Raw genomic sequence first — 26601 nt, 5'->3', positions numbered from 1 at the left:
CAATGCTCTCTCCCACTCTAATGCTGGGTGTGTCGTGTACCACCATTTATGTTGGCATGGGGAGGAGTCACCGGATGATGTCATTCAGAGGCCCGTTCCTTATGACGTCACCTCCCGGTGACCCCGCCTCATGCCAATATAAGTAGTGGCACACTGCGCACCCAGCATTAGAGCAGGAGAAAGCATTGAGTTAACATCGGAAGAACAGAGGGAGAAGACTCTGCAGAAGACAGCAGACAGAGCAAGAACTGGAGAGGGCTAGAAGACCTCAGCGGAGAAGAACCATTAGAGCAGTGTTTCTCAATTCCAGTCCTCATGGCCCACTAACAGGTCATGTTTTCAGGCTTTCCATTATTTTGCACAGGTGATTTGATCAGTTTCACTGCCTTAGTAATTACCCCAGCTGTTTCATCTGAGGGAAATCCTGAAAACATGACCTGTTAGTGGGCCGTGAGGACTGGAATTGAGAAACACTGCATTAGAGGCAGAAGAGCCGGAGAAGGGACACCAGAGCTGCCTTAATAAATTACTTTAAAAATCTGTGCACTGCATTTTATTTTTGTCACTTTTTTTTTTTTTTTTTGGTGAATGGGTAGGGGTACCCCATACTCTTTCACATAGGATGGGGGGCAGGGATCTGAGGGTCCCCTTGTTGTTCTTGGAGGGGGAACCCATGCTGCTTTTTTTGTTATTTATTTATTTTTTGTCGCAGTGTTCCCCTTCAAGATCATCAGAGCACAAGTTGCATGCCAAAGTTGGATCAGTTAAGACAGCGATCGGACTTCAGTGATATTCAGTGAGTTGAAGTAATATCGAAGTCGGAGCAAAGTAGTGCAGGGAGCATTTTCAAAGTCGGACTGACTTTTGTTGGAACAGTTAAGATGGCTCCCATAGGGAAACAATGATTTTCACACGTCATGCGACATGAGCTCCCAAAGTTGGACGTGCAAGTGTGAACCCGGTCTTAGGCTGCATTCGCTCAGACATGTAGCCACAATGTAAAGCCTGATTCCTGCCCCTGGGTTTGACAGCTGTGAGCTTCAGCCACCGAGCCAGTGCTCTGCAGTGACAGGTTCTTGGCGACCGCAGCTGTTTAAGACTGCACAGCCAGTGATTAACTTTAGCAATCACACTTTGTCTGTTCCTCTCAAATTATGGATTAGGTATTTCCAAGGAAGGATAATATTAAAGAGGAAGTAAACCCTGATGGGTTTACTTCCTCTTTCATTCCCTGCAAAGGCAAAGCATAATGGACTACTATGCATCGCATAGTAGTCCATTATGTGTCACTTACCTGACACAGGAGCCAGCGATGTCACCGCTGTCCCCTGTAGTCCGGCGCATCCATCTTTTCGGTGGGGTCTCGCAGCCCCGCCACTGTCATTCGGCGGAGCCGCGATGACGTTACTCCCGCGCATGCGCACGGGAGCCGACACGCGCGGCAGCTCCGTTGTTGGAAATGCCACGCTCAGTGCACCTGCGCACCGCTGTCTACGGCGCATGCGCCGTAGACAGCGGTGCCTGTCTTCGGGCAAATATCTCCTAAACCGTATAGGTTTAGGAGATATTTCTTGGACCTACAGGTAAGCCTTAATCTAGGCTTACCTGTAGGTCAAAGTGGTTTGTAAGTGTTTACAACCACTTTAATGCTACAAGCAAAAAAAATAAAAAAATCCCCTTTTCTGTTGCACCATGACTGTGCCCCTGTGAACAAAGCCAAATCCATAAAGACATGGTGTGATGCGTTTGGCAGGAAGAAACTCCACTGGTCTGTAGTCTGGACCTCAACCCCTATTGAACACCTCTGGAATTACTAGAAATCTGATTATGTGCTGGTGTTCAACATCAGTACTTGACCTCATAATTGCTGTTTTGGGTGAATGGGCACAAATTCCCATAGACACGCTCCAAAATTTTGTTAAAAGCAAATCTACAATCCAGGTGGCAGCTGGATATACATGAAACTTACCCCAACAAGGTTGGTTCTCTTTGTTTTGTCTTTTAAGACTACCTAAAACAATATAAAATGATCAACAGATCAGCTTGGCAAAAACAGTATTAAACAAATGTTATCAAGCTCATTCACTAATACACTATAATCCACGTTTGGACATTGTGGTTGAACAGTCAGTCTACCATACAACTTCTGTACAACCACCCTGTTTGATTTTAGCTGCCTGATCAGCACTGAAGGTTACAGCCGGCAAAACTGATCAGTGTAGTCTGACAGCAGGGAAGTTTCCCTGCTGTTAAAACACAAAGACACAGCAGGGAATATTCCCCCATTCACCTCAAATGGATGGGAGAATTGGGCCTGTCTTCTTTCATTCAACCCGCTGGTTGAATGAAAAAGAAATTACTCATCCATTGTCAACTTAAGTGGTTGTAAACCGAAAAAAAAAAAACAGAAAAAAACAAACCCTGTAAGACAAAGGCATAATGAGCTAGTATATATTGCATACTAGCTCGATATGAAATACTTACCTTAGATTGAAGCGGTTGCAGCGGTCCCCGCACACCGCTGTGAGCGGCGACATGTCTCCCGAAACGATTTCCGGGTTCACAGGGTCCGGCGCTGTGATTGGCCGGAGCCGCGATTATATCGCTCCTGCGCATGCCAGTCACGGCACCGGCCCTGAAGAAACAGCACGAGCAGGCCATTTTTTCAGTGGGCATGTGCCGATGACATTGTCGCAAGGGTTTATAGTAAATTTTTTTTTAAACCGTGCCAGTTTAGGAAATATTTACAGTACCTACAGGTAAGCCCTATTATAGGCTTACAACCACTTTAAGGCTAGGTTCACACTAGCCCAGGCTCTGAAAAGTGATTTATGATGAATCGCTTTTCAGAGTGCAGCTAAGCAACTACTCCCAGGTGGAAAACTGCCACCTCCGAAATGGCAATTCATAATGTGCTGCAACTGCTGGACAAGTGTTTGGCTATTGACTTGAATGGCCAAGTTTGACAGATGGTGCTGCCTGCTAACTCGACATGCTTCTTTAAACTTTGCGTGGGCAGTCAATGTGCGGTAAAACCATAGCTCAGCCATCTATCCTTAACCTCTTGCAGATCAGCGCACGACGGTGTACGTCGGCACAATGGCACGGCTGGGCAAATGGGTGTACAGGTACGTCCCCTTTAAATCACAGCATAGTGGGCGTGCATGCGCCCGCCGCATACTCTCTCCGTGAGCGTGCCCGCGGGCTCGATGTCCGTTAGGGAGCCCGCGATCGTGTCACGGAGTGGCAGAATGGGGAGATGCCTATGTAAACAAGGCATTTCCCTGTTCTGCCTAGCAACATGACAGAGATATACTGCTTCCTGTCATCGGGAGCAGTGATCTCTGTCAAGTTATAGTGAGAGAATCCCCCTTACAGTTAGATCACTCCCTAGGACACACTAAACCCCTTGATCGCCCCCTAGTGTTTAACCCCTTCCCTGCCAGTGTCATTTATACAGTAATCAGTGGGGTTTTTTTTGTTTTTTTTTTAGCAGTGATCGCTGTATAAATTACAATGATCCCAAAATAGTGTCAAAAGTTTAAAATAAGGGTTAATGTTGAATTGAAGTGCAAACACTGCCAAAAAAAACTTTCCTTTCAGGAACCCCCAAAATCTTTATAGAAATTCATGTGGATTGAGAAGTACAGTAAAATGAAGACCTGTTGAGTGGGGCTTTGTGTTCAGCTTTATCACATATCAGCCTGGCACACTGTAAGGATTTGAACAGGTGGACACTATAAATAGCAATAAAAGGGGAAGACATTCACATTACTATTTAATGACATGGACGCCTGCCATTTAACTGGTTCTTCTGTGGTGGAAAAATGTTTGCCCTAGAGGTTACATTTAATAGCTTCTAACATGTTGTCAAATCCCATAATTTGTTTGAAATGGAACAGAAAATGTCCTTTTCGGACCTAACAAACCATAAAGTATGGGATACAGGAAGACATGGGGTAGATTTACTAAAACTGGAGCAGCTCTGCATAGTAACCTATCAGCTTCCAGATTTTATCGTCAAAGCTTAATTAAACAAGCTGAAGTTAGAAGCTGGGTACAATATGCACAGTTGCACCAGTTTTAGTAAATCTCTCACTCAGAGACTTTGCCATTATACTGTTATACCATTACAGATACGGTATCTCACAAAAGTGAGTACTCACATTTTTGTAATTTTTTTTTTTTGTATATCTTTTCATGTGACAACACTGAAGAAATTACACTTTTCTACAATGTAAATGTGACAGAGCGAGGCTCTGTCCCTGTGAAATTGGAGGAAAGAGGGATCTCCAACCCTGTGTCCAGGTCTTGGTGATAACGAGCAGGGTGTGTGCCCAGCTGCACACAGGCCATAAAACAAAGGGGCTGTTGGGAGTAGAGTGTGAAGGATGGTGGAGTGGAGTAGCTTCAAGCTGTGTGCATGTCCAAAGAGCCCAAAGCTGTGTGCGTTGAAGGGTTGAAGCTGTGTGCGTCCAAGGAGTCAAAAGCTGTGTGTTGAAGGGCTTGAAGCTGTGTGCGTCCAAGAAGCCTAAGACTGTGTGTATCCAAGCAGCTCATTTGAGGGGCAAGTACCTATAGCAGCACTACTGCTGAAGAGTAGCCAGGTGGGCTAGCATTTTCGTTTGGATTTTTCTGTATTTAATTTAAGCTTGGACCCCTGCGTGGGATTACTGGATGGACTAATATTTTGTTTTTCTTATAATAAACGTGGGCTACCAGGCCCTTAACCATCAACGCCTGCCTGATGTGGACTAAAAAATGCATCTACCAATTGAGTTAAACACCCCAATATCACAGTAAAGTAGTGAGTGTACAGCTTGTATAACAGTGTAAATTTGCTGTCCCCTCAAAATAACTCAACACACAGCCATAAATGTCTAAACCGCTGGCAACAAAAGTGAGTACACCCCTAAGTGAAAATGTCCAAATTGGGGCCAAAGTGTCACTATTTTGCGTGACCACCATTATTTTCCAGCACTGCCTTAACCCTCTTAGTTCATGGTTCTAGTAATCCATGTCCTTAGTCTGCTTGTCTCCAGTAAACTGTGGGCTTTCTTGTGCATCATCTTTAGAAGAGGCTTCCTTCTGGGACAACAGCCATGCAGACCAATTTGATGCAGTGTGCGGCGTATGTGGTATGAGCACTGACAGGCTGACCCCCCTCCCCTTCAACCTCCGCAGCAATGCTGGCAGCACTCATACGTCTATTTCCCAAAGACAACCTCTGGATATGACGCTGAGCACTTGCACTCAACCTCTTTGGTCCACCATGGTGAGGCCTGTTCTGAGTGGAAAATGTCCTGTTAAACCGCTGTATGGTCTTGGCAACCATGGTACAACTCAGTTTCAGGGTCTTCTAATAGCCTAGGCCAGGGATATGCAATTAGCGGACCTCCAGCCATTGCAGAACTATAAGTCCCATGAGGCATAGCAAGACTCTGACAGCCACAAGCATGACACCCAGAGGCAGAGGCATGATGGGACTTGTAGTTTTGCAACAGCTGGAGGTCCACTAATTGCATATCCCTGGCCTAGGCCATCTTTATGTATTTTTTTTTTCAGATTCTCAAAGAGTCCTTTGCCATGAGGTGCCATGTTGAACTTCCAGTGACTAGTATGAGAGAGTGAGAGCGATAATACCAAATTTAACACACCTGCTCCCCATTCACACCTGAGACCTTGTAAACATTGACGAGTGACATGACACCGGGGAGGAAAAATGGCTAATTAGGCCCAATTTGGACATTTTCACCTAGGGGTGTACTCACTTTTGTTGCCTGCGGTTTAGACATTAATGGCTGCGTGTTGAGTTATTTTGAGGGGACAGCAAATTTACACTGTTATACAAGCTGTACACCAGGGGTATCAATCTGGTGGCCCTCCAGCTGTTGCAAAACTACAAGTCCCATGAGCCATTGCAAGGCTCACGGTTACAAGCATGACTCCCACAGGCAGAGGCTGATGGGACTTGGAGTTCTGCAACAGCTGGAGGGCCATCAGTTTCAGACCCTTGCTGTACACTCACAACTTTACATTGTAGCAAAGTGTAATTTCTTCAGTGTTGTCACATGAAAAGATATAATAAAATATTTACAAAAATGTGAGGGGTGTACTCACTTTTGTGAAATACTGTATCTCACAAAACAGAACACTATAATCCGAGGTGAAGCAAACTGAACGAGACTCCTTGATTTGATAAACTGCCACCTTCACCACCCTGTGCTGTTCATAGCTTACCAGAAGGTTGCACCCCATTATGCCAAAGGTCAAGATTTGCTCTTGTATGGTGCAATTCCCACACCAGATGTCTTGAGGGGCAAAAGTGCTCTCTTGTGTTAAAAGGACAAAGCTTTGACAACATTTTACTACACAAGTTGCCCATACATTCACATATTGTTTGGAAATTTTCAACACTTGCCTGAAACAACCCATACATACAAAGAAACCAAAACAAATAAGTACAGAAATGAAGGTATGTGTAATAAAATAGAATGACACAGGGAAAAAGTATTGAACACGAAAACTGAAATTTATTTAAAGGGGTTGTAAAGTCTAAACATTTTTAAGCATCTCCACCTTCCTCAAAATGGAAGGTGGAGGAGCGCAAGGTCTCTAACATCCACCAGCTCCGTGATGTCATCATGGAGGAGTGGAAGAGGACTCCAGTGGCAACCTGTGAAGCTCTGGGGAACTCCATGCTCAAGAGGGTTAAGGTAGTGCTGGAAAATAATCCACACAAAATATTGACACTTTGGGCCCAAGTTGGACATTTTCACTTAGGGGTGTACTCACTTTTGTTGCCAGTGGTTTAGACATTATTGGCTGTGTGTTGAGTTATTTTGAGGGGACAGCAAATTTACACTGTAAAGCCTCGTACACACAATCGGATTGTTGGCCAACAAAAGCGTGGACCTTTGCCCAAAGGACGTTGGCTCAAACTTGTCTTGCATCCACACGGCACACAATTGTTGGCCAACAAATACGAACGTAGTGACTTACGATGTTGTTTTTCAGCTCTTTAGCACCACCCTTTGGGCTCCTTCTGCTAGTTTCATGTTAGTAGAAGTTTGGTGAGTATTGATTCATGCTTTTTATTTTGCACTTTTCAGTTTGTTTCTGAACAGCCATTCGTCAATCAGCCATGTTGCGGAATCGGAGGAGATAACGTGTTATTTATTATTGGCCTTGGAGTTATTGCTTTGATGTTATTTATCTGGTTAAATAATGATTTGATTTGGTATATTTTTGGATGCATAGAAAATGGTGTTGTGGCAACTTGCCCAAATAAAAAAAAAAAAGCATAATAATATTATTCATGATATCACTAGAAAAAAAAAGCCTTTGAAAATTTGTTTGCAATAACTCCATCAGTATCACCAGCAAAGCAGCTTGATTCTTATCCCATTAAAGAAGAAAATTGTGCGCTGCATTTTGAGATTTCAGAATTTGCCATTTCACAAATGTTAATTCTCCATTACAAACGCTAGTTTACAAGTCTGACCGCTTCTGGCTCGTCCTTGCTTCCGAGCATGCATATTTGTACTTTGGACTTTTGTCCGACGGATTTGTGTACACACGCTCGAAAAATCCGACAACACACATTTGTCCGTGGAAAATTTTAAAACCTGCTAGCCAACATTTGTCCACGGAAAGTCCGACAACAATTGTCCGATGGAGAGTACACATGGTCGGATTTTCCACCAACAGCCTATCATCACACATTTCCTGTCTGAAAATCCGATCGGCTTTAAACAAGCTGTACACTCACTACTTTACACTGTAGCAAAGTGTAATTTCTTCAGTGTTATCACATGAAAAGATAAAATAAAAATGTGTGTATATATATATATATATATATATATATATATAGATATATAGAATATAGCTTTTTTTTTGTACTTCAGTTTAATTATTTTTACTCTATTTTAATAAATTAATTTGTACAATCAATACCATTGGAGAACTGTTTACATTTATTTTCAGCGGACATGGATATGTTATCCTCTGCACATCGTCCTCTTTAGAGAATTCTTTGAGATCTCTGGAATATCCTAGTATGAGTAATGAGTATTGAATCATGCAAGAGCAAAAATTTACTTCTGGCAATTTGGCGTTCAACCTTCTGGGAAGCTATGAACAGCACAGGTATGTGACTGGCAGCAGCAGACACATGTCATAGTGACTGGCGCCAGCGGCTGCATCTATCTGCTACCAACCATAGCAGGAATCTGAATATTTCTGCTGCTACAATTTGCACCGGCCTTAATCGCCACTGTGAAAGTAGCCTTAAATGTGGTGGTTAAAATATTTTTCCTTTATTTTCACCTGGTGATCCTACCAGTAGCACACTTCTCCAGGGTAACAACACTGCAGCATTGTCATCCCAGGACAAGATTACAGAATACCCCTCCCCTCATTTTTTTTGACATGGGGGTAATTTGTGGTCCACAGACATACAGTGAGGGAAAATAAGTATTTGATCCCCTGCTGATTTTGTACGTTTGCCCACTGACAAAGAAATGATCAGTCTATAATTTTAATGGTAAGTTTATTTTAACATTGAGAAACAGAACAACAACAAAAAAATCCAGAAAAACGCATTTCAAAAAAGTTATAAACTGATTTGCATTTTATGAAGGAAATAAGAATTTGATCCTCCATTAATCAGCAAGATTTCTGGCTCCCAGGTGTTTTCTATACAGGTAACGAGCTGAGATTAGGAGCACTCTCTAAAGTTTCGTACACATGGTCCGATTGTTGGAAGGGTATTGTCTGTTGACAGACTGTTGTCCTAAATTCTTACTGTTAGTACGCTCCTTTAGACAAGTGTTTTCCAATTTTCATCCAACAAATAATGGATGGCAGGCTAGTCAATTTTCAGCGGACAACAGCTCCACGTCTGATTTTTGTATGGTTAGTACATAAATCCGTCACACAAAAGTCAAAAGTACAAACGCTTGGTCGGAATCAATGTTCACCAAACACTAGCTCTCAGTTTGTTACCTGTATAAAAGACACCTGTCCACATAAGCAAATCAATCAATCGGATTGCTACACGACCATCGCCAAGCAGCTTGGTGAGAGGATGACAACAGTTGGTGTGATTACTTGCAAATGGAAGAAACACAAAATAACTGTCAATCTCCCTCAATCTGGGGCTCTATGCAAGAGCTCACCTTGTGAAGTTTCAATGATCATGAGAACAATCCTATTGGACACCTAGCGCTCAGGAGGAGTAGAGAGGAGACGGGCCGCTGAAGCTGCTCCAGGAGAGGACACAGGAGCAGCTTTCCTCGAGCCTACTGTGCTTAAGGACAGGGGCAACTGAACTGGAAGATGGGCGCATCAGCTCCGCACTCCATAAAGACTTGCCCACTGCTCTCACCGCCCGCATCCAGGGTAAGACAGGCTTGGGGCGTTAGTGCCACATGGGGAGGGGCAGTTGTGCCAGTGCTGCTACACCGGTGTCCCAGCGGTTGTTTGCCGACCCCCCCCCTACACACACACACACACACACACACACACATCAGCCACCACTGGTAGTGGAAAAAAAAACACTCATGGGTTTAACTACTTTTTTTGTATAATTCTCCATTAAGGCGGTGTGACAGGGTGTGTCCCATGGGTACATACTTTTGGTAATAGCTGTCCCTCGTTCCAATCTCAAAAAGTTGGCAGGTCTGTGCTTACACTATTAGACCAGCAGCACTGTGCACAGCAATAGAGCCTGGATTGAGCCTGCCTGTTGACTCTCCAAATCATGTGAGCTATTCTTTAAAAGATAACAGAAGACTGATATAGAGACAGATTCATACTTGTGTGTAAAAAGAAAATTATAAATGAATAACTAGATGCATAACACAATAGAGTTCTTCTCCCTGTACCCTATAGGCAGCCATGTTACCTTTTTATAACCTCGCCTCCTGTACTGTTCCTGATGTTTCAGTCTAAAACAAAAGGAAAAACAGTAAATGGCTTATGGTAACAGAGTAAAAACCACAAAAGCGACAGTAAAAATGCTATATCAGCAACCACTGGCCCTTCCACATTCTATGAACAGGCTGCGCTTGTATGTGCCCCGCATATTACACAAATGCTAATATAGGAAGAATGTAGATGTAATGCCAAGTGTAAAATAGTAATGAGTGTTTCTATACAAAATATTGAAAATAGAAGGTAATCCCATTACAGGTTTACAGTGACTGTGTACTGCTGCTTTTACTAAACACGAGCAACACTGAAAAGCACCCTCAGTAATGGTCTTTGTTGCAGAAACAAAATGTAAAATAGAATGCAAATCCCCCTTTCACTTCTGGCAAACCTCCCTGATTAATAGGCACACAATTGTAAAGCCTACAAGTGCATCAAGCTTTAGGCCAACTTCACATATATGCATTGCATTGATACGCATTTTACATCGCCATTCATTTTAACTGTCACGTCATTGTACCATGTCAAACACATATGCATAGAAAAAAGTGCTGGACCTCTTTAAGGTGGGTTGGCAGTCAATTCAAAGCACAGCAGGCCAAATGGAAATGAACAGGCCGCACACTGCCTTCACGGATGTAAAACCAGCTTTATCATAGGAGAGGATTCACAACATATAATCTCACCTGTCCAACTTTGAATCCAATGCGTTTCACCCCACAATGAGCTTACCCATGAATAAATTAAGTGAGAGACAGACAGCTTTGCCTGTCACACTAGCTCACTCGTTAAAGTGATTGTAAACAATCCCCTTGTAAAACAACCCATTCAGTTTAAAATAGAAATGAAGGCAAACAATTTTGTATAGATATAAAAAAAATCAATAAATATCTTTTTACCAGTTATCACATTCCTTCTGTTCTCAGCTTGGGGGAGAAAAAGCAGCAGCACACTGAGCTTCCCAGTGAATGGCTGTGCAGCGGGGGCGTATCAGGACAAGTCTGATCATTGGAGGAGAATACACTGAGTTCCCAGCATAGCTAGAGAACTGACCAAGGTGTGCTCTCCTGTTTAGTGTGGTCAGTTTTTAATACGAAAGCAAACGGACTAGCAGGAATACCAGGGATTTCACACAAAGTGGACAATACAAAGAGAACAGGATACTTCCTCATACAAGTACATGGTACAGCAGGCACATATCAGGAATATGAAGGTTTGGGGTAACAAAAAGCTTTAAGTCAGTGGGACCATTCTAAGAAAAAAATAACGTGCAGCGCTTGTTCAATAAATGATTAAATAATCACACAAATGAAACGTGCAAAAATGGTGACAATCCAAAACCAAAATAAAGTGGCATTCAAACGAAGTCAATATTCACATATATGCACAGAAATGTGCAATAAAAAATGTATGAAAATTAATTCATATGTGAGTCCATAAATAAATGTCCATAGAAATATCAAAAAAATCCAACAGATAGTGTGACTTGATTGAATAAAAATAATAATAATATACTTGACCACGTGGAACCCGTCACCTTTAATCACCACTAATAAGATGGGGGCTTACCAGATCATCAGCGACCCCCTGTTTAAGAAGGTGGCAGTAGCTGGGGTTCAAACATGGCCTAAAAAAAGCAATCTCACACAGATTGCTTTTCAGAGGCTTGCAAAGTCTACTACCCGTGTGAAAGAAGCCTAAACCCTGCCAGGAGCTCTAATCCTTTCCCACTCTATCCAAACAAAAAAAATCAAAGGTTTTGGCTATAGATACACTAAGATCCAATGCATAATGATTTGTGTTTAATTTTTACCTGAAGAAATAGCAGCAAAAAATAAGGCAGAATACGAGGAGTAGAAATCCAGCTCCAAAAAGGAGAATGAACAAGTTGAATGGTGCTGCGCGGAGATTGTCTTGGGTCATATTATACTTTTGCATGGAATGATCTGCAGACATTCTGTACCAGAGAGAAGGTCAGGTGAGTTTGGTACACACAAATTATAAGATCAAGATAGTTAAGTTGGTCTCTAGCAAGCACATCAATCTACAGTACTTTATAGCAGCCGTTGACATAGAAGTGCTCCGTCATACTGGTAGAGCTTCTCCATGTAGATGAGATATCCAAACAGTGCATGTGGTGTCTGCATCCACCCCATGGTCTCATGAAGAGATCCAGAAAACTGTGGGACAGGTTTGAAAACAGATGATTATTGCTGTTTGTTGTATGCTTTTCTTTCATGAACTATGTATAATGTGTCCTGTTAGTCATTATACTATACCTAGGCATACAACATAAATGTAGACAATGTAAAAAAAAAATGTAGCATCTCAAAGTCAAATTTGGCTATTGTAAAAAATGTCTGCCTATGTAATCATTAATAAAGCTAAAAGATATCAGAGAACAAATAAGTGAATATACAAATTTCAAAAATGGCACGGACTATACTTGTAATGATCTGGTGAAATCTCCTTTAAATCCACCAAAATCTGTTCTGCGAGGACCTACCTACATAATTTATTTACCCTAGGTACACACCTAGGCAGCTGTGCGAGATGTGTTTTGAATGGGCTGCCGTGCCTCCAGAGATGCATGGAAAAGGTCCCTGCACCATCTCTGGAATTGCAGCCCCCACGGGAACCACAAGTGCAGTGTGGTTCCAAGTGAAGGTGCAATTTCCAGTGTGTGTGGCGAGCCATTAGGATTAATGGCACCCACACACATCCATCGCGTTTTTCTGTGCAGGTGTGATATGAACCTAGCCTTAAAGCCCCAATCCGATTCAGATTACTTTATTAATCCCAACAGGGAAATTATTTTTCCTCCAGGAATTAAAATAAGATGTACCTTTGCAGTGGGGCCTCTGCACACTGCAAGGGTTTCATGTTCATTATGTCTAAGGGTGACAAAATAAGGAGTAATACCTTTTTCTTCTCTCCAGCAGTTTCCTTCCAGTGGCGTGACCGGTCCCCTGCAGCCTCCCCCCTAATCTGCTCACAGCCACAGTTGCACACTTATTCCGTCCTCATACAATTCAGGGTTAATAGCCCTGCAATGTACACAATGATGCAGAGGGGCTGCCCACAGACTGGAGCTTCAGGGTAGAAGATAGCAACACCAGAGCTAGATGAAGAGGAGGATAGGGTAAGTAGTAATGCCTGTCCCTGTACTCCCTAGACATAAAGGGTCCCCACTGCAAGGTTACATTTTTCTAAATTGCTTGAGTTGAGCTTTAATATGAATTCCATCAGACAGAGTCATACTACATCAGTGAACTCCAAACTGTGGCTCATGGGCTGGTTATGGCCCTATGCTTGGCTTTATCTGGCCATTGGGACATTATTCCTCCAACAGATACCAACAACAGGGCACTATTCCTACCGCTGACACTAATAATGGGGTATAATTCTTGTCACTGATACCAACAATAGAGTACTATTCCTACCACTAACCAGAACAATGGGGCACTGTTCCTCCCAATGACACCAAAAGCAGGGCACTATTCTTCTCAATAATAGGGTACTTTTTTTTTTACCACCATCAACAATGGGGCATTGTTTACTCCCATTGATGCCTGGTCATTTTCTACTCTCACTCGCCACAGTCCAGCCCCCTCAAAGTCTGAAGGACAGTAAGCTTGCCCTTTGTTTAGAAAGTTTGGAGACCCCTGTACTACATATTCTGTGGTAAATCTAAATGAGATTGTGATTGTGGGATTGTGCGCTCAGCTTTACACAGAGTTATAGAAATTTGATAAGTATTGGTAGCAACATAAGACTACCATATTTCTTGGGTAATTAAACTGGACCTTGAGTATAGTGTAACAATTCTGTGCAAAAAAGGAATGGTGTGTAACAACCTATTTCAGAATAGCCTTAATTTGTCTTCAGACAGGCAATCATATAAATCCTGAGTGTTTGCTATGGATTACTACAAACTGCATGCTACATATTAATTTCTCAAACACATACAGTGCTTTGAAAAAGTATTTATACCCCTTGAAATTTTCCACATTTTGTCATGTTACAACCAAAAACATAAACGGATTTTATGCAATAGACCAGTGATGGCAAACCTTGGCACCCCAGATGTTTTGGAACTACATTTCCCATGATGCTCATGCACTCTGCAGTGTAGTTGAGCATCATGGGAAATGTAGTTCCAAAACATCTGGGGTGCCAAGGTTTACCATCACTGTGATAGACCAACACAAAGTGGCACATAATTGTGAAGTGGAAGGATAATGATAAATGGTTTTATATTTTTTTTACAAATAAATATCTGAAAAGTGTGGTGTGAATTCGTTTTCAGCCCCCTTTACTCTAATGCCCCTAACTAAAATCTAGTGGAACCAATTGCCTTCAAAAGTCACCTAATTAGTAAATAGAGTTCACCTGTGCATAATTTCTGTGAAGCGCTCAGAGGTTTGTTAGAGAACCTTAGTGAACAAACAGCATCATGAAGGCCAAGGACCACACCAGATAGGTCAGGGATAAAGTTGTGGGGATGTTTAAAGCAGGGTTAGGTAATAAAAAAATATCCCAAGCTTTGAACATCTCACAAAGCACTGTTTAATTAATTATCTGAATATGAAAAGAGTATGGCACAACTGCAAATCTACAAAGACATGGCCGTCCACCTAAACGGACAGGCCAAGGAGAGCATTAATCAGAGAAGCCGCCAAGAGGCCCATGGTAATGCTGGAGGAGCTGCAGAGGACAACTATTAGTCAGGCACTCCACAAATCTGGCCTTTATGGAAGAGTGGGAATAAGAAACCCATAAGAAGTCCAGTTTGCGAGAAGCCACGTGGAAGAAGGTGCTCTAGTCATATGAGACCAAAATGAAACTTTTTGGCCTAAAAGCAAATGCTACGTGTGGTAGAAAACACTGCACATCACTCTGAACACACCATATCCACTATGAAACATCTTGGTGGCAGAATTGCGCTGTGAGGATGCTTTTCCCCAGCAGAGACAGGGAAGCTGGTCGGAGTTGATGGGAAGATGGATGGAGCTAAATACCTGTTAGAGTCTGCAAAAGATTTGAGACTGGGGCAGAGGTTCACTTTCCAGTAGAACAACGACAGAAAACATACAGCCAGAGCTACAATGGAATGGTTTCAATCAAAACATATTCATGTGTTGGAATGGCCCAGTTAAAGTCCAGACCTAAATCCAACTGAGAATCTTTGGCAAAACTTAAAAATTGCTGTTCACAGACGCTCTGCATCTAATCCGACACAACTGGAGTTATTTTGCAAAGAAGAGTGGGCAAAAATGTCACTCTGTAGATGTTCAAAGCTGGTAGAGACATAACTAAAAATACTTGCAGCTGTAATCGCAACAAAAAGTTGATCTACAAAGTATTGTAACGTACGGCACACATTTTAAAATCCATTTATCATTTTCCTTTTACTTCACAATTATGTGCCACTTTGTGTTGGTCTATCACATAAAATACATTAATGTTTTTGGTTGTACCATGACAAAATGTGTAAAATTCTAAGGGGTATGAATACTTTTCAGGGCACTGCATTGATGGTATGAGTTTGCTAGGGTGTTCTTTACATGCACCTGTCACACATACAGGAACAACACTGTACGTTCATTCTTCTCTATCACTACAACTTTTTGAAATGTTCTAAATTCTTAATATTCTACATAGCTGTAAATGATAATCAGCTGTGATGGGCTTACAATTGATATTAACCATACAAACCCATAAACATCACACACTAACAAGAAAATAACTTACCAAGTCATTATATGCAGGAACTCTTCGTAGGAAGGTAGCCCTTTGCCTCATCCTGGTCAGAATCAGTGGTCAAAATGTGTGCCCATTCACTGATCAGATGACCCTGGCAGGGTAGCCCAGAACTGTAGAGGAAATCCTGTCCTTTGTTCTGCTATTGTACACGGACAATTAGCTGATCTGGGGAGGTCACATGGCAGTCAGCACTGGCCTTTGTTCAAAACTTCTCTTGTGTTGCAAGCACGCTTCTTTTAATAGGAACAGGGTGAAAAAAGCAAGAGAAAATTTAATGGAAAACTAGCAAACGAATGGCTGTTTCTTGAAGAGGTTATTTGAATTAGTGCATAGGGATAGGTCTTCCCAAATTTCTACTTCCTTCTGCTAAAGAGAAGAGGAGGAGAAGCAAATAGGCAAACGCTTGGGGGGGGATTAACTAAGGCTGGGTTCACATATGTTTGGCTGTTTTGCAGTCTGGGGTCTGGTGCGTTCCTGTTCACCGGTTCAGGTGCAAATTTTTGCCTGAATTCGCACCTGAACTGGACCCAATAATGCACAGGACCCTTTTGGAAATTGCACTGCGGCCGCCCCGGAGAGGTGTGAACCAGCTCTATTGAGAGGCGGTCCCATTCAGATGCCATGCGAATCACCACATCCAATTTGCATATGTGAACCCAGCCTAAAACTGCTGCACACAGAATCTGGTGCAGCTGTGCATAGTAACCATTCAGCTTCTAGTTTTAAGCCCTCATTCACACTAAACGTGGGTTTAAAATCGTGCAAGTTCGATTTCAAAGCCACATTTCACTACGAGTTTGGGGGAGATTTGAAAGACATCTGTGTGGGTTCATGCACAGATGTCTATTGAAATCACCCTAAAGTCACGAAAAGTAGTGCAGGAACTACTTTTGGAAATCGTTGTGGCATTACAGTGCTGTTGCCGGCAATAGGCTGCGATTTGGCATGCTATTTGACATATTTGACAAGATTTTCTATATTTTAAAAAATTTAGAAGAGTTAATTGTACCTAAGCAGTACCTTTGGTCTTGAAAGTCTCTAGAAAAATACAAAAGCACTTCCTGATGTGCAAATGTGCCTAGGCACTCCTGTGGCTGTGGCCGCATAGCGGTATATTTGCATTGTGAGATCTTTTTGCCAAAAGGGTCGGATTAAAATTAGATCCGTGGATTCCACTATGATCTTTGCTAGCATCTGCGGGATCAGTTAGACTGGGGGGGGGGGGGACACGTAAATCAGGGGGAAGTCCCATTTGTGAGCCAAGGCTAAACGCGTTAGGACTATATTTCTACTGTTGTTATATTATACAGTGTCATTTATAGTTGTGTCTGTTTGTGCATATCCATTGATATTATTGTACTCTTTACATAGGAGTCAGTTTTTAACTGTTCAGGTGGAGCTCATGTTTTTACCTCTGTGCCATGTTGCAATTTTTTCATGGTAATAAACATTAAAATATTTTTCATATTATTCTGATATGCATTTATCATTGTTTTTTGCTGCCTAAAAACCCTGATTGTGGGGGAACTTGTTCCATTTTAGGCTTCTAACCCCATAGCCTGATCCACTCTGTAGCAAAAAAAGAAGGCAGGTGTCTTAGTGCTTCTTTGGTCTGCAAATATATCTACTTGAGGTAGGTCCCACTTCTCCAGATCATCCAAAAGATCTTCTGATTCAATGACCAAGTGGACTCCTTTAACTTAACTTCTTTCTGCTTAGAAGGTCTGCTAAGACATTTTGTGTGCTCTTCAAGTGCACTGCTGACTGTGAAGCTAGATTTGATTTTGTCAAGGGTAGGATCTGATGTGCCAGCTCCATCAGTCACCTTGCCCTGTTTTTTCAGGTTTAAAACTGCTGACATTTTGTCTGACAGAACCTGAACATGCTGATTTTCTAAGGACAGCCAGAAGAACAAAAGACTTTAGTTGAATCGCCCTTCGTTCTCTCCCGATGAAGGATCTTCTGGCCTCCGTGATTTGAGGTGGGCTCCCCACCCCCAAGCGCTTGTGTCCATTGCCAGATGCTTGGTTGCTGAAAAGGTCCAAGGGAGGCCCCGTTTCTTGTATCCTTCCACCACCACAGAGATCTTGTTTTTATAATTTAGGGAAGTCCCGGAGTCATAGGAAGAACAAAACTTCTCTACATAAAGTGGCATATTTGGAATGCAAACCCAGAAACTTCAGTGCTTGTAGGTGGAAATTCTAACCTCTGAGCCACTGGGCTGGCAGTTGATATTGTAGCAATCATGATCTTTTCCATTGACTCCTGGTGCGAGCACTTCTGGAGTCTATCCTATGGCACACATGGGATTCAAGCTAGCAACATCGTGGTTACTAGCAGGACGCGTTTGCCCACTTTTCCTATTTTTCCTTGCAGAAGGAAAAAAAAACTGTTATGTCGAGTCCCTCTCATGGCCCAGGAGTCTTACTTGCTGTGCCATCCCATTCTTGATAGGAACTGGTTCCGGCGGAAAGATTTGAAACATGTTCTATTTCTAGGTCCATCAGAATTTTAGAAAGAAAAAGTCAGATGAAGCCCACACACGATCGGAATGTCCGACAGAATGATTCCGTCTGACCTTTTCTGACGGAAAGTCCAGTCGTGTGTACAGGGCATAAGGCTTCCGACCCTCTTTGGAAAAAACTCTGGGTGAGTATGAAAGCATAAAAAGGTAGAGCCCCAATCTGCCCTTATTTTGTTACCCAGATTGACTGCCAGCTGCCAAAACCCTTGAGACGAGATTGCAATTGGTATGTGTAGATATGGATCTCACCGGTCGATTGATGGCATGAAACTATTGGAATGAGCAGATTACTCTAGAGAAAAGATCTTGTCCACCCGGACGTCTTGGCCAGGGTTTTCTCTTGATCCTTTGGGAGACTGGTTATATAAAACCTGTTCGGTGAAGTCCAGAAAAATTCTGGTTTGCCTCCTCCCACTGCAGTCAGAAAGGCTTGAAGCCTTCCCCTCACTGCAAGGTGGCCGTCATTGCTTTTTTGCTCTTTATTCTGGAGACCTGAAGAGCACGCCCCCTCTACCCCTTGCTCTCTGGGAGTACCCTGGACTTTCCTGGCTTTGGTCTTTTTCCTTTGGTAGTCGGAATCTCCGACCGTGTGTACAAGGGCTAAGACTGATGGCATGGTGGAAGCAGCTGCATTTAAAGGACATTGTCACTGCAGTGTTTCCTGCGAAGGGTGGAGCTACGCTCTCTCCAAGGTGCTGTCCTGAAAGGCGAGGTGAGAAAATGTGCCACTAAGGGAAAACAATCCTAATAAAATAAAATTAATGCAACCACCCCATCTAAGGTGTAGTTAGCTGCTATATATTACTTTTTTGTTGTATGGGTTTAAATATGCTTTACGTTTTATTTTTTTTTGTTTTTTTTTAGGGTAAAGTGATATTCTTTAAGTTTTTTTTTTTTTTTTTATTCTGTTTATTGGTTTTATGAAAACATACAAAACATTGGACGCGTCTGTTGGACACATCCACTGGCCACTGGCCAATTCCTATCTAACAACAACAACTAGCTAGTCCAACACAACCCCCCCCCCCCCCCCCCCCACACCCAAGAGTCACAGCCCGACCGGACCTCATGTACCACTTATAGCTCATCTCCTCCATATGTTGGGTGTCTGGATCATACAGTAGGAATGAAGGATAAGGTACCTACTAGAAGATAGTCTTTAAGTTAAAGGGTTAGTTCACCTTTACCAAAAAACTGCCTATGTAGGTAAGGGGTAGCTGTAGATAAAAAGAAAACTGTGCAGCTCTGACTAAAGATGAATAATGCCTTTGCTTAAAGTGGATGTAAACCCATTTTTTTAAATGAAGGCTTGCACCTTGTACAGTATAGGATTCCATGTCATGTGTGCCCAGTCTTGCCACACAGAGTTAATATAGCTCTGAGAAATCCTCTTATCTTTTTTTCAGTGAGATAAAAACTGACACACAGAGAAATAGAAGTCAGTTCTTCCCCTTTGCTGTGACAAAGGTGATTTACATATCTCATGCAGGAGCCTGAGAGAGGCATTCTGTGTACTTCAGATCCCCTCTTCCTTTCTTCTCCAGCTCTCCCAGGATTGGCTGCTCCATATCTCAGCAGGATTGGACATGCTGAAGTCATGTGGTGACTTATCTGGGTTTTGACGGGATGTTAGTGATCATAGCAGAAGTTCAGTGTAAGAAATACACAGGAGAAAATGCATGTTGACAAGGGGAGTGTAGAGGTGGGCGGGGAGTCTACTGACATCACTACTCCACCCACGAGCTCTGGACAACAGACCCATCCACAGAATCTGCAGTTTTTCGAGTCTCTTAACAGACAGAGGGGAGACATTTGACAGGTAAGGATACATGCAGGAGGCATGTATATCCTTATATACAGAGATTGGGTTTACATCCACCCTCCCAAAGCATGACTGGAATATTCTCAGGGTGTTGCAAAGAGAGGCCTAATATTACTGTTCACCATCACTGAAGTGAGCTCTCAAACGCTGAGCTCAGAGCTCCTGCATCAGGGGAGAGAAAGATCATGTGATGGGGTCTGAATCAGGAGAAAGAGCTCACTCCAGAGAAGCCCCGGATTGGAAGCCTGGAAGGGGGTAGAGGAGGGGCTGGCATGACAGGGTGACTAAAGAGCATAGAAGGGGTTAAGGTGAGAGAGTGAGGAGAGAGGGGTGTGTCAGCAAGTTGAGAACGGAGCTGAGGGGGCGGAGCTATATAAATAGGGGCAGAGCCAAAAACGGGGACAGTGAGAGAGAGAAGCAACGGAGGAGGCAGTTTTTCTCACCCGCCCTCCCTATTGTTTGGTTTGCTGTTTGTTGGTCGTGTTCTGTTTGTTTGTTATTCTTTTTCAGGTTCGGTGGTCGTCATAACAGCGGAATGGATCTGAAGGAAGGAAGGCGGTTCGTCTGGTGGTCTTTGACGGTTGGCGGTAAAATCAGTGGTGATCTAAAAGGGGTGGGGGGCTCAGTGGTGGTATGGGCCCCTCCAGTGTATTCCTGACCGGTGGAGGGAATACCGGTGTGTTTTTCACTGACGGAAGTTGTCTCACAAGTGGTCACAGCTGGAGGCCTGGTTATGTTAAAATGGGTACCGCAGTGAATTGGTTATTCTGGGGATTATGTTGGGTCACCATCAGAGATCACCAGACTGGGGTCATGTTGTTATATGTTAATGTTTAATTTGTTGTATATAGATATTTATATATTTATATATATATTTTGGTTGGAGTAATTTATTGGTTATTGTGTAATAAAAGGCTGTTATGGCCATTATACTCCAAAGAAGGTGTGGTGTCGTCATTTAGGTAAAGATTGTAAGGGGTGGTTGAGGGGTATAGTGGGTAACAGCAGAATGGAAAGGATCATTTTAGTCTACACTGGTCATGTAATGGTGGAAGTGAGCAGTAATGACTAGGTCTCACTTAGCAATGTCCTTGGACTAATCCATTCAGGCTTCAGATGGTACGTAACTGGCCTACACCTATAGCAAGGGCATTATTCAGCTTTAGTCAGAGCTGCGCAGTTTGTTTTTATCTACAGACAAACCTTTTCCGCATAGGAAGTTTTTTGGTCAAAGGGAACTAACCCTTTAAGTATAGGTTTGCATTGAACCTGGCATCTTCTAAATTTACATTCATGCCAAGGAAGAAAGAAACAAATGTAAAGCTTTATAAACAACTGCATGTGACAAAAATAAAAATCAACCCCTAATGAAGCCCTCTGTCTGATGTTAATAAAATAGATTCTCAAAGACAGAGTTTCAAATTGTCTCCATCGTTTTTTATTCTTTAGTTATTTTTATCCCAAAACTCGCACAGCCGGTGACTCATGGGTGACTTCATTTATTGTGTCGTTGTGGAGAACTGAATGGAAAGTTTTTTTCACTGTTTTTTGTATAATACTACAAAATCCATGTCACACTTCAAAACCAGAGTAAACAAAATGCATATATTAGATAGGGAAACTGGATTTATTTTTTACCTTTTTTTTTTTTTTACCTTCTCTCTGTAGAAGCCCTCCCCCCCCCCCCCCAATATTTACCTGAGCCCGATTTTCCTCCAGCGATGTGTGCACGAGAGTCCCGGCTCTTTGGGGACTCTCCTTCCTCATTGGCTAAGAGAGCAAATTATCACAGCGAGCCTGCTCGGGTGCCCCCAATGCAAGCTGCTTGCTCTGTGGGCAGGGATGGGCCAGGGGACCCAAGAAGAAGAGGGCAGGGGCTGCTCTGTGGTAAACCACTGCACAAAGCAGATAAGTATAACATGTTGCAAATCTACAAGTCCCATGAGGCATTGCAAGGCTGACTGTTACAAGCATGACTCCCACAGGCAGAGGCATGATGGGACTTGTAGTTTCATAACAGCTGGAGGGCCAGCAGTTTGAGACACCTGCAAGCTATACAATTTGTGGTCTACTATGCATTACCGCAATGCACAACAATGCTTGGATATAGGTGTGATGTGTTGTGGTATCATTTGTTTTCAATCACAACACCAACACACCAAAGCCAGAGTACCACATAGCACATTTTAGCACACTGCAATGCATAGATGAGAACCATCTGTGCAGTGAAAAAGAAAAAAAATATATATTATATTATTTTATTTTTTTTCCAAAGTCTTTTATTGATGTTTACATAAAACAAAAAGGAAACAGGTACAGTAGAGCCGCTTAACAGAGTACAATGGTGTGGTAACAGGTATAAATGACAAATAATCCTAACTTGAGTATTGACATGTAACGTGTATATGTCAATCAAAATCAGTGTTGTTGACCCGATCTATAACTAAGCTTTAGGTTAGGGGTAGAGTAGCGAGGGTTGAGGAAACCCAGAAGTACCTATAAAAAACCCTTTCAAGAGCCTAGTACACATCCTCTAGAAGCTAGTCCTTCGAGGGGGCTTACCAGGGGGTCGAGTGCAAGGGATGTCTGTGACTATTATGTAACAAACGGTAGGTAGCTGGTTTCCATGTGTGCTATAAGTAGCAAGATCTTAAGAGCTATGGGGATCAGGAAGTCTAGTGATGGAAACTAATTAGGGGGTGTGGACCTAATCAAGTGGGAAGAATGGGTATCAGGGTCTTAAGGCGGGGGGACTCCAGTTAACAGTTGGCTGCATTCAGCCGAAGTTCGGAAGTGGTGCCAGCAAGCCCAAGTTGCCCAATATTTAGATGGGGTGTCTTTAGCTTGGCAAATCAAATTTTCCATTTCAGCTATGCTGGAGGCTCTCTTAATCCAATCCGAGACTGAAGGAGGTGTAGTGGATTTCCATAGTGGGGGAATGCACATCTTTGCGGCATTTAACAGGTGTTGTGCTAGAGAGCGTTGGTATGTTTTCAGTGGAAGTGCAGAGTGGTGTAGAAGCATTGGTGCTGGGGAGAAATCGATGGGGAACGTGGTAATTTGGCATATAAGGCGATGTATCTCCTTCCAAAACAGTTTGAGCCGAGGACAGGACCACCAAATATGTATGAATGAGCCTACGCTGTCTGAACATCTCCAGCAAGAAGGGGTTATGTTGGAATCACGTTTGTGGAGTTTGACGGGTGTGAGGTACCACTTGGTGAAAATTTTGAAATTATTTTCCTGAACGGAGACATTAGAAGAGCCTTTATGAATATGAGTAAAAATATCAAATGTCCAATTAGTATCCGTCAAGGACAGAGATAAATCAGTTTCCCAGCTCCTCTCAGTTGAATGCCACAATCCAGAGAGGACGTGTCTGATTTGCCTGCTGGAAATGCGGGGTTATGTTGTATCGGAGTCATCAGACTATGGTGGGAGGAAATGTGATGGGTGTGACAGGCCGAACAATAAGCTTGCAATGTACCCGCAATTAGGGGGTGTTGTTTGCATGTTTGAGGGACATGTTCAGGATTCAGCCATGGTAGGAATTTAATCGGAGATAAGGAGAAAGCGTTCTTTATCTGTATCCAAGCTTTAGTATGCAAATGAACATTCCAGTCTACAATTCTGGCTAAGTGACTAGCCCAGTAATAATTGTTGACATCAGGTAGGTTGATGCCTCCTTTGGTTTTCGGTAGGCTCAGTCTGGCAAAGCTTAGCCTGGCTCATTGTCCATTCCAAATAAAGTTGGCACAGATAGTCTGGAATGATTTAAAGAAGGCCGGGGGGAGCTTTATTGGGACCGTTTGAAAAAAGGTATAACAAACGGGGAAGGACATTCATTTTAATAATTGAGGCTCTACCGAACCAAGAGAATAGTCCGGTAGACCAGGCTTTGAGATCTTTCTGGATGGTCTGGAGAATGGGGACAAAGTTAACAGAGTATAAGTTTCCCAGTCTAGAGGGTAGCTTAATGCCTAAATAAGTGATGGTTGTATTATTCCAGCTAAAGGGAAATTTTTTTTTGGCACAAATCTATTGTTTCGGTATTCAGGGATATATTCAGGGCCTCCGATTTCGAAAAATGGATTTGTAAATTGGATATCGCCTTAAAGGCATCAAGGTCTTTAAGGAGATTAGGAATGGAAACAAGAGGTTCAGTAAGGAAAAGTAGGATGTCGTCAGCGAAGACAGCAATTTTATGAGTCTTGGTTCCAATCTGTACCCCCTTAATGTCCGGATTTGAGTTCAACCTGCGGAGGAGGGGTTCTAAGGTGAGGATAAATAATAGGGGTGAGAGCGGGCAACCCTGACGGGTCCCATTGGACACGGAGAAGGCGCCCAACAGTTGGCCATTAATCCTGACTTGGGCCGTTGGAGAAGCGTACAAAGCCATAATAAGAGATGTCAGTCGGTCAGGTAAACCTTTTTTCGCAGAACTTCTGCCATGTAGTCCCAGGCCACTTTGTCGAACGCCTTCTCCGCATCCAACGAGAGGAAAAATCCTTTTTGTGTCGAGGAGGTCAGCCAGTGGTGTATGGAGAGCGCTTTGATCGTATTATCTCTTCCCTCCCTCCCCGGCACGAATCCCACCTGGTCGAGAGACACAAGCCAGGGAAGGAGGGGGAAAAGACGATTAACTAATATCTTGGCATAGATCTTTAGATCCACATTAAGCAATGAAATGGGTCTATAGTTTGTCACTTATGTTTCATCTTTATTAGGTTTTGGTATTACCGTGATATGGGCCCTTAGTAAATCTCAGGGGGGATGGTTTGTCTGATGTTAATGAGTTAATTGCAGCAAGAAAATTTTGTTTTAGGGTGGCAATATAAGATTTATAATAGCATGTAGTAAGACCGTCAGGGCCGGGGCTTTTTCCGGGTTTCATTTGTTTGAGAGCTGTCTCAAGTTCAGGGGCCGAGAGAGGCGCTTCTAAAGAAAGTGCCGTCTCCGGTGAAATGGGAGTTGGAGCATATGTTTGTAAAAAATTCTCAATTAAATGCCTTCTATGTGCCTGATCCTCCTGTGGCGACTGTTCCTGAATGTTATAGAGTTTGGAGTAATATTTAACAAATTGTTCAGCAATCATGCGGTTGGATACTACTTTGTTGCCTGTGGGGTCCGTGATGGAATGAATGTTCTGGTGGCCTGTTGCTTTCTGAGTGCTCTAGCCAATAGTTTACCAGATTTATTGCCATATTCGTAAAAGAATTTACGCAAAAGCATATAGTTTCTTTTGATTTGGGAGTTTAAAATCTGGAGAAGTTCTTGCCTTGCATGGTTTAATTCAGCAAGGGTGTCTCTGACTATAGAAAGTTTATGGGCTTTTTCCAGGATTTTAATGCGGTTGGTGAGCTGCTCTATGAGGTTATTTCTCTCTTTTTTCCTTTTTGCTGCTGCTGCCATGAACTCCCCACGAATTGTACATTTGTGGGCTTCCCATACTGACATGGGATCTATGGTTGGAGAGTGGTTCTCTTTACAGTAATTGGTCAGATTTTCCTGAATGGAAGCTGCAATCACTGGGTCAGACAGCAGGGAGGGATCTAGTCGCCAAACTGGTGGTGTGCGGGGATTGTCTGCAATCTGTAGGGTGATGGATATGGGATGATGATCAGAGATGTACATAGCCTCTATGGAAGCTTCACGGAGGCACGGTAAATCTCTTTGCGTCAAAAATAGGTAGTCCAATCTGGAGTACCGATTGTGAGGGATAGAAAAAAAGGAGTAATCCTTCCCCTGAGGGTTCAATGTGCGCCAGGAATCATGAGGACATAATTCTTGTAGGTGTGATTTGATTGTCCGTAAAGCCTTGTACGTAAGAGACGAGGCACCACTAGATGAGTCTTGGATTGGGTTGAGGGGGACATTGAAGTCCCCTCCCAAGATGAGAATGCCCTCCTGGAAGGAGGAGAGCTTAGTCAGGGTTAGTGATGGCCGAACGGTTCGCCCGGCGGTCGTTTCGCGGCGAATTTCCGACTTTCGCCGTCCGCGGGTTCGAACGCCTTTTTCCGTCGTTCGCCCCGGCGGACTTACGTGTTTAATGTATACAAGAACTTTAACCTTTCGTGACACGTTTATCATGTGTTACAGGACAACCAATTGAGACATGACAGCTCATGGACACTTGGACATTCCCCCTAACCTATAAATACACCCGATCCGGTGGCCATTTTACATTCTTTCTTCTGTCACTGTAGGGAAAGGATCCTGTGTGGAGTAGGGACAGAGAAAACGCTAGCTATTTGGTACACAAAAGTTCTTTTCAGGACTGGTATAGGTGTTAGGTCAGCAGCCTGAGTTTCTTTTGTCAGTTTAGATAAAGGGACAGAGCGCTGTATGCTGCTATTTTAGGGACAGCTCAGCCAGATTAGTCTTTCTTCATCATCATCATCATCATCATCATTAGCTGTTACTATCAGGTCCACAAAAGAGCTGTTCCAGCTAATCGTTCCAGCCTACTCTTTTTTGCCAATTTGTATAGGGACAGGCAGGAAGCAGTGTGTCAGGCAGTGAGGATAATTTTAAAGACTTGCTGTTACTATTAGTT

General features: G+C 42.9%; 1 protein-coding gene across 2 annotated transcripts in view; it reads right to left on the bottom strand.

Moving 5' to 3' along the window:
* The window catches only part of LOC143930726 (RING finger protein 122-like), a 30221-nt gene extending 14398 nt beyond the window's left edge, over positions 1–15823 (bottom strand). Inside the window, exons 1-4 of one of the 2 annotated variants that reach the window (XM_077455277.1) lie at positions 15688–15823; positions 11747–11890; positions 9908–9950; positions 1970–2011 (exon numbers count right to left, since the gene is read on the bottom strand). In XM_077455277.1, coding sequence (XP_077311403.1) covers positions 1970–2011; positions 9908–9950; positions 11747–11889 — 228 coding nt within the window. In that variant the 5' untranslated portion in view covers position 11890; positions 15688–15823. Of the gene's footprint in view, positions 1–1969; positions 2012–9907; positions 9951–11746; positions 11891–11986; positions 12103–15687 lie in introns of those variants that run through there. The other variant, XM_077455276.1, reaches the window with a different exon arrangement.
* Between the last annotated feature and the right edge of the window lie 10778 nt (positions 15824–26601).

Source organism: Lithobates pipiens, unplaced genomic scaffold (genome assembly GCF_037356315.1).
Source record: "Lithobates pipiens isolate NorthernLeopardFrog02 unplaced genomic scaffold, aLitPip1_a1.2 Scaffold_25, whole genome shotgun sequence".
Lineage (NCBI taxonomy): Eukaryota > Metazoa > Chordata > Amphibia > Anura > Ranidae > Lithobates > Lithobates pipiens.
The sequence above is the reverse complement of the archived record's forward strand: the minus strand, read 5'-3'. Positions and strand labels throughout refer to the sequence as shown.